The sequence below is a fragment of the Dermochelys coriacea genome, chromosome 1 (assembly GCF_009764565.3).
Source record: "Dermochelys coriacea isolate rDerCor1 chromosome 1, rDerCor1.pri.v4, whole genome shotgun sequence".
Lineage (NCBI taxonomy): Eukaryota > Metazoa > Chordata > Testudines > Dermochelyidae > Dermochelys > Dermochelys coriacea.
Genome location: NC_050068.2, coordinates 352,585,950 through 352,602,914, shown reverse-complemented (window position 1 = coordinate 352,602,914; position 16,965 = coordinate 352,585,950). Strand labels below are relative to the sequence as shown.

Sequence of the window (16,965 nt, the reverse complement as noted above, 5' to 3'; positions counted from 1 at the left end):
TGTGCTGTGTGTGTGTGCACAGGGCTGGGTGTGCACAGGGCTGCGCGGGGCGGGTGCCCAGTGTCGGAGTGTGCACAGGGCTGGGGGTGTGCCGGTGTTGGGGTGTGTGCTGTGTATGTGCACAGGGCTGGGTGTGCACAGGGCTGCGCGGGGCGGGTGCCCAGTGTCGGTGTGTGCACAGGGCTGGGGGTGTGCCGGTGTTGGGGTGTGTGCTGTGTGTGTGCACAGGGCTGGGTGTGCACAGGGCTGCGCGGGGGGGTGCCCAGTGTCGGAGTGTGCACAGGGCTGGGGGTGTGCCGGTGTTGGGGTGTGTGCTGTGTGTGTGTGCACAGGGCTGGGTGTGCACAGGGCTGCGCGGGGGGGGGCCCAGTGTCGGAGTGTGCACAGGGCTGGGGGTGTGCCGGTGTTGGGGTGTGTGCTGTGTGTGTGTGCACAGGGCTGGGTGTGCACAGGGCTGCGCGGGGGGGTGCCCAGTGTCGGAGTGTGCACAGGGCTGGGGGTGTGCCGGTGTTGGGGTGTGTGCTGTGTGTGTGTGCACAGGGCTGGGTGTGCACAGGGCTGCGCGGGGGGGTGCCCAGTGTCGGAGTGTGCACAGGGCTGGGTGTGCGGGGGGGTGTGCCGGGGGTGGGGCGCGGGGCGGGGCGCGGGCTGAGCCGAGGCGGGGAGCGGGGCCGGGGCGCTCGGCAGCCAGTCGCAGGCACCGGCGGGGACCGAGCGGCGGCGGCGCGGGAGGCGGAGGTTGGGCTGCTCCGCGCCGGTTGCAGGCCGGGGTTGCTGCGGGCGGCGGGTCCCTCCCGGGGCCCCGGCACACGGTGAGCGCGCGCGGGGGGGGGCGATCGAGTGACCCCCAAGGACGAGAGGGCGATTCCTCCCCGGCATCGCAGGGGTAGGGGCCGGGACCGGGGCGGCCGGGGCTCGGCTCGGGGCGATGTGGAATGGGGGTGGCCGGGGCAGGGCAGGACAGGTGGGCGGCGGGGGCTCGGGTGCACCCACAGCCCGTTCTTGGTATTTCCTGCACGTTCAAGACAGTCATTGCAAAGGGGGGGGCGTGTGTGAGGGTGAATGTGCACGCGAGTGTGCGTGTGTGTGCACAAGTGTGTGTGTGTGAGTGGAGCGGTGTGTGCACGAGCAAACGTCTCAATGAGCCGGTATGTGCATGTAAGACTAAGAGAGGCTTGAGGGTCAGCAGCCGAGGGGGGAGAGAGGAGAGGGTGAGAAAACCAACACATAGCCACACACACACACACACACATACGCTCAGTGTCACACAGACACGCTCACAGCCACTAACACACACGGTCAGTCACACACACACAGAGACACAGTCACAGATGCACACACACAGAGTCAGAGTCACAGAGAGATGCTCAGAGCCACAACCACACACACACGCACACACACGCACAGAGGCATAGTCACACACAGAGAATCACAGACGCTCACACACACACACAGCTGGGCACCTCAGGACTGTGGGGAGCCGAGGGGACCTTCAGCACAGAGCCAGCCTGGAGCCTTGGATGGACTCAGAGCTCTGACCTGACCCCCATCCTCCATCCTGGGGTGGGGGCCAGGGCTGCCCTTGGGGCAAGTGTCCTCCGGCCTGTCCCTTTGCCGAGGGATGTGGGTCTGGGTGCTCCGCGCGCTCCCAGCTGGCCAGTTCGAGGAGCTCGGGATCGTCTCCCACGGCCCGTGGTTTTGGACCTCACCAGTGGCAGTGCTGAGCTGAGCGGGGTCCGTGTTAGCTCCAGCCCTGGGGTCCCCCTTGAGTAACGCAGGGGAGGGGAGCAGGGAATAGGGCTGGCCAGGCACCACTGTCCACACACCTTGGGAAAGTGTGTGACCCTGTGTGTGTGGGAGAGTGACATTGTGTGTGGGAGGGGTAACATGATGCTCTCTGTGTATGTGTGGGATACTGTGTGTGGGGAGGTGTGACATGGTGTGGGTGTGATGCTGTGTGGTGTCACTACTGCTTTGTGACTGGGGGTGTTATGCTGTGTGTGTGTTATGGGGGGTGTGCTCTGTGTGTATGTTATGGGGCAGGTGTGACTGGGGGTGTTATGCTGTGGTGTGTGTGTCACGGGGGTGCATTGTGTGAGGGGTTTACAGTGTGTGTTATGGGGCGGGTGTGACTGTGGGTGTTGAGCTGTGGTGTGTGGGTTACAGGGGATGCGCTGTGTGTGGGGTTTACGGTATGTGTGTGTTATGGGGTGGGTGTGACAGGGGTGTTACGTTGTGTGTGGGTTACAGGGGATGTGCTGTGTGTGGGGTTTACAGTGTGTGTGTGTGTTATGGGGTGGGTGTGACAGGGGTGTTACGTTGTGGTGTGTGGGTTACAGGGGATGCGCTGTGTGTGGGGTGTACGGTGTGTGTGTGTGTTATGGGGTAGGTGTGATTGAGGGGGTGTTATGTTGTGGGGTGTGGGTTACAGGGAATGCGCTGTGTGTGGGGTTTATGGTGTGTGTGTGTGTTATGGGGTGGGTGTGACAGGGGTGTTACGTTGTGGTGTGTGGGTTACGGGGGATGCACTGTGTGTGGGGTTTACGGTGTGTGTGTGTTATGTGCTGGGTGTGACTGGGGTGCTATGCTGTGGTGTGTGTGTCACGGGGGTGCGCTGTGTGGGGGGTTTACAGTGTGTGTGTGTGTTATGGGGTAGGTGTGACTGAGGGGGTGTTATGTTGTGGGGTGTGTGTTACAGGGAGTGCACTGTGTGTGTGGTTTACGGGGTGTGTGCGTGTGTGTTATGGGGTAGGTGTGACGGAGGTGTGCACACGGGGAGAGTGCTTGTGTGCCAGCACGTGCAGGTGCGCAGCACGGCATGGTGTCAGGCACAGGGTGTGTGTAAATGCCCCCCCCCGTCATGGTGGTTCGGTGCCCGGGGACACGCAGGGGCTCGCAGGGGCTCCTGGCTCTTCCCCAGGTGCTGCTGGGCCCTGACACTGGGGCAGGGAGAAGCTGGGGGCCCGGCGCCAGGCAGGAGGGGCCGCGGGCTGGGCCGGAGGGGGTATCAGTGGCGCTGCCCTGCGCACTGGGGGGAGCCTGCATGGCTCTTTGGTGGCTTCCTGCCGGGGCGTCGCTGTCACGACCATGGACCAGCTGTGCCACCGTGAGCGAGCGAGTGATGGTCCCTTGCGGCTCAGGCGGGTGGGGCCAGCCCCCTCCACGCTGCCCTTGGCGTGTGAGCCCCTGGGTGCCGGGTCCATTTGCTGTCGCTGTCCTGTCCCCCGCCACTCCCTGGTGTCTGGGTCCCGTCCCTGGCTCTGCTGTGTCCCAGTGGCTGTGCGTCCCGCTCTCTGGGCTCAGGCATGGGGGGGGCTCTGTGTCCCAGTTCCCCCCTGGTTTGGGCTGCTGCTGCTGTCTGGTTGTGCAGGGTTGCAGTGGGGACGGCTGCAGGCAGGGATGTGTCTGATTTCTTGCACCCGGAGGCTGGTCTGTTGAAGCTTTAGGGGCTGCTCCCCGAGCACCGCTGGGCTCGGATTTCCTGCTCCACTGGTTGGGGTGTGGACGCGGGTGGAGCATCCTGTGGCTCGGGGCCCCGCTGTTGCAGTCGATGCCAATGGGCCGTGGCCCAGGGGTGTGGCCCTGAGGTCTTGCACATCTGCCCCGATCTCCAGCCCAACACAGAGACGGGGCCAAAGGCGGGTGTGAGGGGCACCTGTGTGCATATCTCCAGGTGTGCCCCCCCGGCTCCCTGCTGGCTCCTGCTTCTCCCTTTGGGCCCCTGTCCTCACCTGGTTTCCCAGCAGCCCCTGGGGTTCTCACCAGAGCATCAGACGCGGCTTCTCGCGGCCCTACTGGCAGTGACTCCCCCATCCTCGGCATGGAGTCACCAGGCCAGGGCGCGGGGGCAGCAGGCGGCCCGGGGTGGGCTAGGCTGGGAGCTGGGGGCCTGAGGGAGCCAGAGGGTCTGTCTGTGTCCTGCAGCCTCCGTGAGGCATCTCCCCTGCATGTCACACAGTGGCACCCCCTGAACTCGGCTGGTTCCCAGGGCCGAGCCGCGGAATCAGGCCCAGGCACTGCCCTGGAAGGACCAGCCACTCCAGTTGAGCTCACAGGGAGCCTGGGGTCCCCACAGCACAGCGTGCTTTGTTCCTGGCCCTCTGAGACCTTGCCCCCCCCCCAAGGGGTCACCAGCATGCACGCCTGTTGCACGTCTGTCACACACTCTGCTTGCGCACAATGGTGCATCGAGCACGCCGTGTAACCAGCAGCGTGTCAGAGGGGACCATCAATCGGGCCTTGGGGGATTTGGCTGCAGCAGGCAGACTCTGCCCCCTACCTCTGACCTACCACGCCCCAACCAAGCATTCCCTCTGCTCCCCACTGTGTCCGCAGCATCCTCTCCCCACGATGCCCTGCCGCAGCTGGGGAGCTGGGCAGTTCACCGCGGCAAGTCCTGGGCTGACAGGGTGCCAGGTGCCAGAACCGAGTGGGCTGCTCACGTGTCGCAAGGCAGAGCTGGACCTGACCCGGCTGGGCTGGCAGTACTGCACAAGGCCCCGAAAGACAGTGCCAGCCACAGAGATGTGGACAAGGCCACGGCCAGTGCTGGCAGGACTGGCGTGCGGGCATGGCTGCCAGGCCAGTCTTCCTGCCCCTCTGCTCATTTGATGCCACTCACTGGCTGTAGCACAAGGAGGGACAGGGATGGGGGAAGTCCCATAGGGCAGCAGAGAGGAGCTGGGGCTTGGGAGGAGTCTGTGCAGTACAGGGGAGCTGAGGTTTGGGGGGGGGGGTCCTGAGGGGCACAGGGAATGGCTGGCATTTGGGGGGAATTGGTGGGGTATGAGGGGGTCTGTGGAGCACTGGGGGGCTGGGTCTTGTCCCGCACTGTTCACTGTCAGGACTCCGTTTCCTGCCCGTGGGCTGCCATCATTCTTCGACCCTACCCTGACTGCGGGGCAGCGTCTCGCAGGGCTGCGTCAGTGCCCATGCCCCCCCAGATGGGTTGCAGCCCAGCCTAGTGTCCCAGCGTGTTGTGTGCCCGGTGGGTCCCGGCGGCCGGCCGGGATGGCAGGCTGACCGTCCCCACTGCGCTGCACCCCGAGTCGCTGCCCATAGAGGGGATGGGCTGCGCTGGGCCCTGTCATGTCCCATCTGTCCTCGCCAAGGCGCCGGGAGGCAGCTGCCGTCTGACTGCTCCTGATGGGACGCTGCTGAGACAGGACCTGTCACAAAGATTGGGGCCGCACCCCTGCGTGCTGATCCCGTCGGAGAGGAGAGCGGCAGCCTGGGTGCGGTGCCAGGAGCGAACATATCCCCCCGTGGGGTAGAGGCACCTGCTGACCCCCAGCCTGGCGGGCCCTAGACTTGGAAGAGCCAGGCAAACGGGCGCTTCGTGGCTCTGTCTGGGGCAGGTCTGCCCCCGCCCCCCCGGATGGGGTCGCACATTGCGTTGAGGGTTGAACCCCTGGCACCAGTCTCCGTCTCGCTGCCACTGTGTTCGGGCAGAGCCTGGCTCGGCTGGGCAGGGCCATGGGGGGAGGTCCCCGTGGGTGGCTGTTGCTGATTTCTCTTCCTCTGCGCCCCCCAGCTGCGGGGTTCCTTGGGCGCCGGCTCGAGCACGGCTGGGGCTGAGGGAGGCACCGGCTGTGTTGGCGGGGAGGTCGGTTTTGGGGGACAGACAGCAGCCCCAAGGGGTCTGGTGCACCTGGCTCACCACGCACTGGGCAACACAGACACCAGAACGTGGAGACCCCAGGACTGCTGGGCTGCAGCCCCCCTCTGAGTGCTGGGGGCCCCTCGCAAGGTCAACCTCGCTTGCCACCACCCCATTCGCTCTCTGCAGAGGATGCCGGGCTGGAGGAGCCCAGAGGGGCAGGGCTGGGTTCCACCCTGGGCAGTCGGCTCCAGGCAAGGCCGGAGGCTCGGCTCCATGGAGCTCCAGTGAGACCCACCAGTGGAGGGCGGGTGCAGGGGGAGGGCGTCCATTGCAAGCAGGAGGCTAAGAGGGCTGGGTGAGTGTAAGGCAGACACGCGTGTGCATACACCATGTACCCACGCAGACACGTCCACTGCATGCACTCACCCACACAGACACACCCACCATGTGGACACGCCCACCACATGCATGCACACCCACACAAACATACCCATCATGTGCACACCCACACAGACATGCCCACCGCGTGCACGCACCCACAGACACACCCACCACATGCATGCACACACACGCAGACACACCCACCATGCATCCGATGAAGTGAGCTGTAGCTCACGAAAGCTTATGCTCAAATAAATTTGTTAGTCTCTAAGGTGCCACAAGTACTCCTTTTCTTTTGGCGAATACAGACTAAAACGGCTGCTACTCTGAAACACATGCACACACATGCAGACACACCCACTGTGTGCTCACACACACACATGCACATGTAAGGTGACTGTTGCCCCCTTACTAACATTCAGTGGGGATGTTTTGGTTGGCTAGCTCCCAGTACTAAAAGGGGAAGGGTCTATGGGAAATCAGGACCCTGAGACTGATTGTTCCCAGGAACAATGGGGAGAGGCCAATGCTCCAGGTCAGCCTGAATGACAGGGTGTGATGAAGTGGGACTGTTTTTAATGTTTTCTCTGAATATTGTGGGGGTGCCTCAGTTTCCCCTATTCAGTTCTTAAGTCTCTAGGTGGTGGGATAAGAGTGTATGATCGTTGCAGAGCCCTAGAGGGCAGGTGTGTGCAGGGGTCTGGACACAGAGAATGGCCAACACCCTGTTTCCTGGCACCTGATGGCCTGGGCCCTTCCCCCCTGCAAGGTGAGAGCTAAAGGGCTGGAGAACAAAGGAATCCTGTGACCTCCTGGCCCGGGAAAGGGACAAAGCCCAGAGGAGGAGGGACTGGAGAGAGTTTCAGTTTGGGCTGGTTGGGGACGAGGAGTGAAGTGCAGACGTGGTTGTCTGGCTCACTGCCCCCCAAAATGGACCCAGCTGAGGGGTCCTGTTCTCTGCACCTACAAGCTCTGTCCTAGACTGTGTTCCTGTCATCTAATAAACCTCTGTTTTCCTGGCTGGCTGAGAGTCACGTCTGACTGTGGAGTTGGGGGGCAGGACCCTCTGGTTTCCCCAGGACCCCGCCTGGGCAGACTCGCTGTGGGAGGCACACGTTGGGGCAGAGGATGCTGAATGCTCCGAGATCAGACCCAGGAAGGGGGAAGCCGGGGGAGCTGTGGGTCCTGCAGACAGGCTGCTCCCAGAGAGGAGACTTCCCCAGAGTCCTGCCTGGCTTGGTAGGGAGCAGCTCCAGAGCATCGCCCGGGGACTCCATGACACAGGGCGAGCAGGCTAATCAGGGAGTCAGGAGGCCAGGGAGGTCCCATCTGCTGTGTGAGCTGGAATTGCCTGGGTCAGACAGAGTGGGGCCAAGCTAAGGAGAAAGCAGGGGCCCGAGCTGAGCTAGGGGGGAGCAGAGCTGTGCCAGATCCAGAGAGCCGACTTGCCCTGGGAGCTGAGCTGCAGCAACCAGAGCCAGAGGGGCCAGAGATGCAGCCCAGGGAGCTGGAGGTAGAGCAGCAGCCGTGCTGAGGCAGAGTGGGGCTGGGGCTGGGCTGGGGCTGGGGCTGGAGCAGTCCGGAGCTGGGTGCAGTGAGCAGCTGGGGGAGCGAGGTGGACCCTGGGCAGTGGGCCCAGCACAGGGAGACGCTTCAGCCAAGAGGCTCTGCAGGCCAGGCTTGGATCATAACCCCGACAGGGCGGGGGCCACGCTGGGAAGAAGGGTCCTACCCCTTAGAGCCTGAGAGCATGTGGCCACCACCGGAGCAAGTGTCCAATCTGCAGCATCCCTGCAGCACAGCCAGGGCCGGAGAAGGCGGCCTGGGACCTACAGGGAACAGACTGTGAACTGCCCGGTCGTTCCAGAGACACTGGTTGTGATGTTCCCTGCCACAGAGCGGGGTGATGTGTTTCCTTTAATCTTTCCCATTTTTCCTTATTCTTTTTAAAATTAATTGTTGATTAAATAACTTGCATTTGCTTTAACTTGTATGTAATGGTCAGTGGATCAGAGAAGTGCCCAGCGCAGAGAGAGCCCCCCGTAGTGGGGATACCCTAGCCCCTGTCCTAGGTGACCACAGCAGGGTTGGGGGTCGAGCCCCCCAGGAATCCTGGGCCAGACAGGAGAGGGGAAGGGGAGTCCTCAGGGACAGGGAGGCCACTGGGTAAAGGAAGTGGGAGCGAGGACTCAGATCCTTTCACTAGCCCACTTCACCGGGGTCCTGCAGAAGCCAGGAAAGTTCCCCACAATAGCAGGACTAGTCCCCCGCTTACATAATTGGCATCACAAACAGGATCCTATCCACAGGGTCCGCCCCATTGGTTTACTCGTTGCGTTCTGGTAGCACTGTCCTGGTCCAGAATCCTACCATGGCTGGAATTGAAGAACTACGGGCCCAGTTTGCTGAACTTCAGCACGGACTGTCAGGCCAAGCGGAGGCATTACAACCAGCTAGAACAGAACAGAGACGCCCTAGCACTGGCTAAGGCGGTAATAGACCAACAGGCAGCAGGAGCTAAGAAACCCCCTTACACACACACAGCGTGAGCCAGCTCTGCTCAGAGGTGCAGAGATCGTGCTGGGCGGGTTTGCTCTCGACCCTTCTCTGTTTGCTGAGGTGACCTGTCACATCCCCCTGCATCAAGAGTGAGTTCGGGGCGCCCTGAGGGGCAGTTGCTGTTCTAGGCCTTGTGACAAACTTGTCAACACACTTGGATCCGGACTTGCAGCTTCCCTGCTATTCCTGTCCCTCCCCACAGCGCTCCGCTACCTCCAATCCCCATCAACACCCCCACCCCCCACAGCTATCGCAGCCCAGGGCTCCCCACCCAGCTCTGCCAGTGCCCCTCACACCCCACCTGCAGCCCCTGCACCCCACCAATGCACTTCATTGTTCTGCCTTGCCCTTGAGCCACGCTGGCTCTAGGATTACCACCTGGCCGGTATTTGCCCGGTCTGGCCGGTTTTTTTTTTATGGATTTGCCAGTTGCCTGAAAAAAAAATTTATCTGCCAGATTTTTTTCTGTGGATCTAAAGATTTGCGTTACGCTCACAATACATTGGGGCCGCGAACGGTGAAAGTTTCTGCGAACGGCGAAAGATGATGTGATGTTGCCGTTAAAAGTAAGAACTGGCTGGAAAGGGCAAAATCAAACGGCAGATACGAATTCAGGAACTAGACTCCGTGGATTTTCTTTGGGAGCATTTTGGAAATTTGTACGTATTCACGTCTCTAGTTAAAACACGGAGTCAGTGCAGGTTGGGAAAAGAGACTCTCCGTGCAGACAGACACAAACAAAGCTGCTTGGAGAAGCAACCGAGGTAAGAGAATGGCGTTATCGATCGTATCTGTGTATCTCCGTGTGTTCTCTCTCCCGAGACTCTAGAAGTGGCTGTTGAAGGGTGGGAGGCCTGAAGAGTTGCCTTGTGGTTGGGGTTGTGGTGGGCTCACCTGGGCGGGGATGCTGGTTTATTTGCATTTCAAAGGTGGTAACTCTAGCTAGCTCTGGTTCCTTTGGCTTCCCTCAGTGTGGGGGCTGCCACAGAGGGGTACAGACCCTGGCTGGTGCTGGCAGCCACCCCACCCCACACCCATAGCTTGGCTGGAGACACAGCTTCCTCTGTGCCAAGAACAGCATCTTGGTTTGCGTTTATTTCCCTGTGATTCTGCACTATCCCGTGATAAACAATGGTGGAGCGCAGGGGGAGTGAATGAGAGCACAGAGCCTCCGGGCCCACCTGTTGCCCACCATCACAGCCGCTGGGCACGGGGAGTCCTGGGGCTGGCCTAGTTGGAGAGGCCAGGGTGGGGGGCCCTGCTGTGTTCGAGCTGCCTTGTTCCTCTGGACCAACCCATCGTGAGCAGGACTGTCCCACCCAGGACTGTTCTCCCAGGATGGCTGGAGGACACACAAGCTTCCCCATCCCCCAGAAACCCAGTGAATGCTGAACGCCCCAGCACGCGGCTTGCAGGCCAGGGGGCCCCCAGGCCAGGGGGCCGTTGGAGCCTGACTCAGCTGCACCAGGGTCTCTCCCACACTGGCGTTGGGCTCCGCGCCCCCAGCTTCTGCTGTTCGTGGAGAGCCTCGCAATGTTTGGTCTCCCATAAACCCCAGTTCCCTGAGTCAGGGCATTTGTGAGACTCTTGGCTCCCAGTCTGGGAGATAAGCTGGAACGTGGGACCCCAGTCCCAGCATTTCAGGGTCTGGGGCAAAGGGGAGACTCAGCATTGCCCCTGGTTTCTGGGCATGGGGGGCTGGCAAGGCAGAGATTCATTAAAGTCAACCTTGGAATTTAAGGCTTGAACCTGGGAGACTGGCAGGTGCCCTGGAAATCAGGGCATGTCCAGAGTTGCTCAGAGCTGCTGCAGTGCAACAAGCTCAGGGGGTTCTTCATCCCAGCTCCCCCCTCTGGAGACCTGCAAGGGGCTGGGGGGAGCCCAGGAGTCAGTGTCCAGCGCCTGGCACATGGGACTGCTGGGATAATCCCCATGCCCCCAGTGCCAGGGTGAGTGCACTACCAGGGCTGGCCTCTGATGAGGTTCCGTGTAATGAAATGGGCTGGCTTGTGCATGTGCATGCCTGTGCATGCATGCGTGTGTGTGTGTGCACACATGCACACACGCCCACCCTGCTGCCCTCAGCTGGGTGGAACAGCCTCTGAGCTGTTCAGGGCTGCCCCAGCCTGCTGTTAGGGTGACCCTATTTTCCAAAAGGGAAAATGGGACACTTCACGGGGCCGGCCTGCGCCTCCCTGTGCGAGCCCCACCTCCCTGCTGCCTGCCTGCACATGGGGCCAGCCTGAAGCCCCCCTCTACACTCCCCCACTGGCCACACATGGCTGTCCCAGCCCAAGCCACTCTGCCTAGCCCTCCCTCCCACGCAGGGCAGATGTTGCCGCTTGCCTCCCTCCCCGGCACGTTCCCATGAGGGGTTTTTTGGCAAAACTGATGATCAGCTGGCAAGAGAAAATGGGACAAATGCCCAGCTTTGCCAAAAAAAGTCGGGACGCCCTGGACAGGGCTTAGAAAAGGGACTATCCCAGCCAAAACGGCACGTATGGTTACCCTACCCGCTGTGCTTTGCACCCGTTCGCAGGAGCCAGCCCCCTTCTCTGGTGAAGCAGCTGCTGTCACTCCCTGGCTCCTCTGGGCCCTGCACCCCAGCGCCAGGGGCTGGTTGCCTGGTGGCCAGGCTCTGTTGCCCGCCCGTGGCTGTGGGCACAGATGCTCGGGGGAACAGCAGTGGGCTGTCGTGTGTAGGGGTCACAGACCTGCAGGGCAGGGAGGCTGCATTCCTGGATATGTCCTCTCTGCTGTCTGTGTGTGGGGAGGGCCAGGCCAGGCCATGGGGCAGGATCGGGGAAGGGAGGCAGGCGGGTTCCCTGCTGCTGGAAGGGTCTCTCTGCTGCGGGAGTGACCAAGGCAGGGGGAAGGGGGGATCACACTGGCCCCCTGTGGGGCCTTGGTTTCCCCTTAGCTCCTGCTCTGGGTGAGCTCATGTGACAGCTGCTGTCCCCTCCCCAGGGACTCAGGAACGGCCCAGCACTTTACAGCTTTCCCCTCGGGCACCGCAGCCCTGCTGCAGAGACCGGGCACCACCTCGGGGCAGGAAGGGTGGCGGCTGCAGAGCTTGGGGGCAGGGAATGCTGTGGGCATGGGCTGTGTGCCATGGGGTAGCCCTGCTGGTCCCTGACTGAGAGAGACAAGGTGGGGGAGGTGATGGCTAACGAGCGAGAGGAGGCTGGGAGCTGCACAGAGCTGCTCTTCGGCTCTGGGCTATTCTCAGCAGAAGGGGTGGGCACTTCCCCAGGGCTCTGCTCTCTGCGGCCACGCACATGGACAGACACACGGGCGGACACGGACGGATGGACACTCTGTGAAGGACTCTGTCATCATCTGACTCGATCTGCGAAATGGAGCGGCTCTGGTTTGGATGCCTGGCAGCAGTCCAGCCCCCCGCAGGCTTGGAGCCGCTTGGCAGAGCTGGGTGAATGCCGGGATCAGGGTGGCATGATGATGGGCAGCACTTGCGGAGCTGCTAAGAAGGTGGCGGAGGGGTGCAGGAGGCAGATTCTGGGGTTAGACACAGGGGCGGGGGTTAGGCTGCGAGGCCTGGAGCTGTAGGCTAGTGACACTTGCCGCCGTGTTTCTGCTGAAAGCTGAATTTTTTTATGTTCTGTAACATCCGCCTGTGTCCTCTGATCAGCCTGAAAATCGGTGGAGCAGCTCAGGGGCTGCTGGGGAGCTTGTGGTGAAAATTTGGGGTTGTTTGGTCAAGGAATTCCTAAGATGCAGCCCCCATGAGTGAAAATCTCCAACTTGACTGTAATGCTTTGTTAGTAGATTCATAGCAGTTAAGGCCAGAAGGGAGCATTGGATCCCCTAGTCTGAGCTGCGTGTCACAGGCCGTCCTGTTCCATCCTGGTAGCCCTGCGCTGAGCCCAACCATTCGTGTTGGGCTAATGCATCGTCCGAAAGGCACGGTTTGGATTTGAAGAACTGAGGGGATGGAGATGCTACCTCTTCTGAACTTGGCTGGCTTCAGCTTCCAGTTGCTGGTTCTTGTTGGGCCCTTCTCCGCTAGCTTACAGAGCCCCGTTGGGGCTGGGCATCTTGTCCCCGGGGAGAGACTCGTGCACCACGTCATCAGCTCGCCTCTCTATCCCTTTTGTATTGAGCTCTGTTGGTCTCGCCCTGTCTGGCATTTTCTCCAGCCCGCAGCTCGTTATTGTGGCTCTTTTCTGCACCCTTTGCAATTATCCTTTAAAAATGTCCTGCTCCCCAGAACCGGACACAGGATCCTGCGGCGGCTTCACCAGTGCCGCGTAGAGAGAGAAAATCGCCTGCCTGCTCCTCCTCACCCCTCCCAGGTACAGGTGTCCTTGGGCCACATTTGCCCTTTTTGCCACTGCTTTGCTCTGGGGGCTCATGTTGAATTGTCTGTCCGCTGTGACCCCTAAATCCTCTTCGGAGACTCTGCTCTCCACGACACAGCCCCCCATGCTGTGGGTGTGGCCAGCAGCCCTGGGTCCTAGATTTACGAGTTTGCATTTGGCTGTATTAAAACCCATTTTGTTTAAATGGGGCCAGCCTATGAAGTGATCCAGACTATTCTGTGTGACTGCCCTGGCCTTCTCATTTACACTCTGTGAATGTCTGGGTTGTCTGCGCTTTGTATCAGCAGCAATTCTGTATTTCCTGCCAGATCACCGATGCAGGTGTTGACCAGTGCCAGAAACACCCCCATTCACTGGCGAGTCTCCTTTGACAACCACTTTCTGAGATCTGTCAGTTAGCCAAGTCTTCATCCATTTCAGATGCGCTCTATCGATCCTATGCCATGCTCATTGTGTGATCAGAATGCTGTGCGGTTCTCACCCACACCTCGGTGTGCATTACAGCTACACAAGTTGCCTTTATCGACCAGACTTGTCAGCTCATCAGAGATTGAGATCAGGTTTGTTTGACAAGACCTGATTTCCATAACACCATGCTGAATGGCAGTAAATAGGTTAAGAACATAACGTATGAACAGCCAAGCTGGGTCAGAGCAATGGTCCACCTAGCCCAGTCTCCTGTCGTCTGACAGCAGCCAGGGCCAGGTGCCCCAGAGGGAATGAATGGCACAGGCAAAGTGTTCTGTTTTTATTCTTTAGTAATTGAATCCTGTATCTGGATTCCAGGATTTTGCCTGCGATTGCTCGTACTGCCTGTCGGGGTACGTCTGCACGGCAATAAAACCCCTGCGGGCTGCTGGCCAGCCGGTGCCCACTGACTCAGGCTTGGGCTCTTCAACTGCAGTGTAGACGTTTCGGCTCAGGCTGCAGCCTGGGATCTCGGGATCCTGGGATCACGGTGGGAGGGTCCCAGAGCTCGGGCTGCCACTCAAGCCCAAAAGTCAGCAGTGCAATGGAACATCCCCGCTGCCCGAGTCCCACGAGCCCAAGTCCGCGGGCACGGGCCCACCGCGGGGGTTTTACTGCAGTGTAGACGAACCCGTAGTTACCCATTGCCGTTTCTGACTATTGGCCCCATATTCGCACACTTTTTCTGGCTGTTCCCCAGGGTTACGAGACGTATTAAAAATGAACAGCAGCACAGACAGAGTGTGACTCAGTGGGCAGGGTCTCCGTGAAACGTGTCCCCCAGTTTCTTGTGTCGGGCCAGAGTGAGGGATGTGTTTCGGGAGGGAGGGCTGGATAGCTGGGAGCACCCGGGACCTGCTGTCTCTCTGGGGGCTGGGAATACCATGGTGCAGCTGGCGTGTTTGTGCCACCCAGTAGGACACAGACCCACACCGCTCCTGGCCTCAGCTCTGCTGAGCAGGTGGCCTCAGACCGTGGGAGGGACGGCCGGGGGCAGTGCCAAGAGCGGGGGCTGGTCAGTAAATGGGGGGGGACAAGGGGCAGCTCTGCTGGGCGAGAGAGGGTTAAGCTTGCCTGGATTCCCACCCCTGTGTTTGGTGGGCACACAGCCAATGTTTGAATGGCTTGGCCCAGAGCCCACCATGGCCCAGTGCCTCCCTTTAACAGTGGCCAGCACCCACTGCTCCAGAGGATAGGGCAGGAATTCCCCGCCTCCCAAGCAATAGTGGGATGATTTACCCCAGGGCAGGCTCCTCTTGAGCACTGGGCTTCTGCCGGGGGCAGGCGGGCTCTCACCCTCCCTCCCCCGCACTGGGCGCTGGGGTTTTCAGTGCTGTCTATAGTGGTGCCTCAGGATGGCCTTGTTCTCCAGATTGACACCCAGGCCTCTGTGAGTCCTGCCGAGCATCAGCCTCAGGGAGATCTTGTGGCAGGGAGTCCCGCAGGTCAATCATGGGTTGGCTGGAAGTACATTTCCTTATCTCAATGGGCAATGGGGTGGGGACACAGTGGGTCCATGGTCTGGCCGGCTGCCGTGGGGTGGGGACACGCCGGGCTCGGGGTCGGGCTGGCTGCTGTGGGGTGGGGACACGCCGGGCCCGGGGTCCCTTGGTCCAGGCTCTCTGGCCTTTCCTGGGGTGACACTAACGCTCAACCTGCCACCTCTCCCCAGGCCCATTCTGACGTCCTTCCTGCTGCCGCTCGCTGACACCGGGGCCATGTGGGCCCTGCTGGCGCTCCTCTGCCTGATGCCACCGGGCTCCTCGGCCACTGGGGCCCTGGCTGAGATGCGACAGACCCCGCTGCCTGCCGGAGCCAGTGCCAGGGCCCAGCTCCCCTCCGCCGCCCAGGGAGCCCTGCCGAAAGCCCCTCTGATGGCGTCGGAGCTGCCGGCCAGGGGCGCGGACCCTCTGCTCTCCCTCAACCTGGGCCTGAACTTCAAGATCAAGGTGCGGAGCCAGGGCAGCTTCCGGCTGGCAGATCCCAGCACCGAGCCAGCCCTCGCAGACCTTCCCCCGGCCGACACGGCGGACCCAATCTCCTCCGCCAATTTCCTGACGCCGGCAAACCGCTTCCTGGCCGAGCTGCCGCCTGGCGAAGCCCTGGCCGGCTCCTCCTCCACGCCCGGCTCGGGGTGGCTCGTGACCGGCTCCGCAGACGAGCCGTCGCCAGATGCTTCCCACGGCCCCGGGAGCTGGGGCGAGACTGCTGGAGGCTGGGACGGCTCCCCGGTTCCCCAGTTTCGCAGCAGCCCTGGGGGCCACCCGCCGAGCACCACCCCCTTCGAGTCGCAGTTCCTGGAGCCAGTGCCCACGGCCCGGCTCTCCTTGTTCCGGCCTGTGCTGGGCTCCCAGCCCGATGTGATGCTGCCAGCTGCCAGACAGCCCACCCCTGCCAGCTCCCACCGAGGGCGCAGCAAGGGGCTGGAGTTCAAGATCAACATTGACCTGACGGCTGGGCTGGACCAGGAGGTGGGCGCGCCCCCCACCCACATCCTGCCTGCCAGGGGGGGCAAGGGCCAGGGCACCAGGTGGAAGTACCCGCTGCTCCCCAGCCTGAAAGCAGGGATCTCGGAGATCGCCAGCAAGCTGGGCACCTCCAGTGAGTACGGGGAGGGGCTTGTCTGTCTGCTCTGCTCCCCCCATGGCCCTGGCCTCCCGGCCGCTCTAGATGTGCACTCGCACAAGGAGCCCGGGGCACAGTGCTCGCTCCACACAGATTAATGTACCGGCAGTGTCGGGCCATTGTGATCATCTAGTCCGGCCTCCCGGGCACCGCAGGGCAGTGACCCACCCTAAAACCTTTCCTGGAGCGGAGCTTTGAGCAAACCATCGCACCTGGCTTTTAAACCAAGCTGGGGGTGAGGGTCTGCATGTCTGCGAGATTGTGTGTGTGTGCGTCTGTGAGACTGTGCCATGTGCGCATCGAGGGGGTGCATGTGAGCTGTGGGGGGGGGTCTGCATGTGTGCGAGGTTGTGCTGTGTGTGCATCGGGGGTGCATGTGAGGTATATGTGTGGGTCTGCATATGTGCAACATTGTGTGTGTATCGGGAGGTGTGTGTGAGGTGTGTGTGTCGGTCTGTGTGTGTGTTGTGTAGAGTGCGGACACGTGTGTGCACAGATATGATCCGTGCTTCTCGTGGGGGAACTGGCTGCAGCTGGCCCTTCCTCTGGGGGTCCAAGCGCAGAAGCCCCTGCCCTGGGGAGGGATTTAATTCCGTCTCTGTGGTGCGGAAGGGGCTGGATTAGCATCTGGGGGACTGACTCCAGAGCAGGCCCCCATGGCCCAGTCGGGCCCCGTCTGCGGGCAGGGCAGATCGTCCCTCATGGCCCGTCCAGCCCTCGAAGGAGCCCGTGGTGCCATCAGCACCAGTCATGGGGAGGTTGCGGTGCAGATGCCTGACCCAGACCCATCTCAAGAAGGGCAACCTCCCCAGAAAGCACACACTGAGCCCCCCTGCTGCATGGCCACCAGCAGCCCCTGCCCAGAGTCAGGGGCCTGGGTGCGAGTAAGGCTGCTAACTTTCTAATCACACAAAACGGAACACCCTAGCCCCGCCCTTTCCCCGAGGCCCCGCCCCTTCCCTGAGGCCCCACCCCCCTACTCACTACATT

At 61.4% G+C, this 16,965-nt stretch overlaps 1 protein-coding gene across 1 annotated transcript in view; it reads left to right on the top strand.

Moving 5' to 3' along the window:
* Positions 1-696: 696 nt before the first annotated feature.
* Positions 697-16,965, top strand: part of PRRT4 (proline rich transmembrane protein 4) — a 30,896-nt gene continuing 14,627 nt past the window's right edge. Inside the window, exons 1-2 of the mRNA XM_038411352.2 lie at positions 697-812; positions 15,023-15,951. Coding sequence (XP_038267280.1) covers positions 15,069-15,951 — 883 coding nt within the window. The 5' untranslated portion in view covers positions 697-812; positions 15,023-15,068. The remainder of the gene's footprint in view (positions 813-15,022; positions 15,952-16,965) is intronic.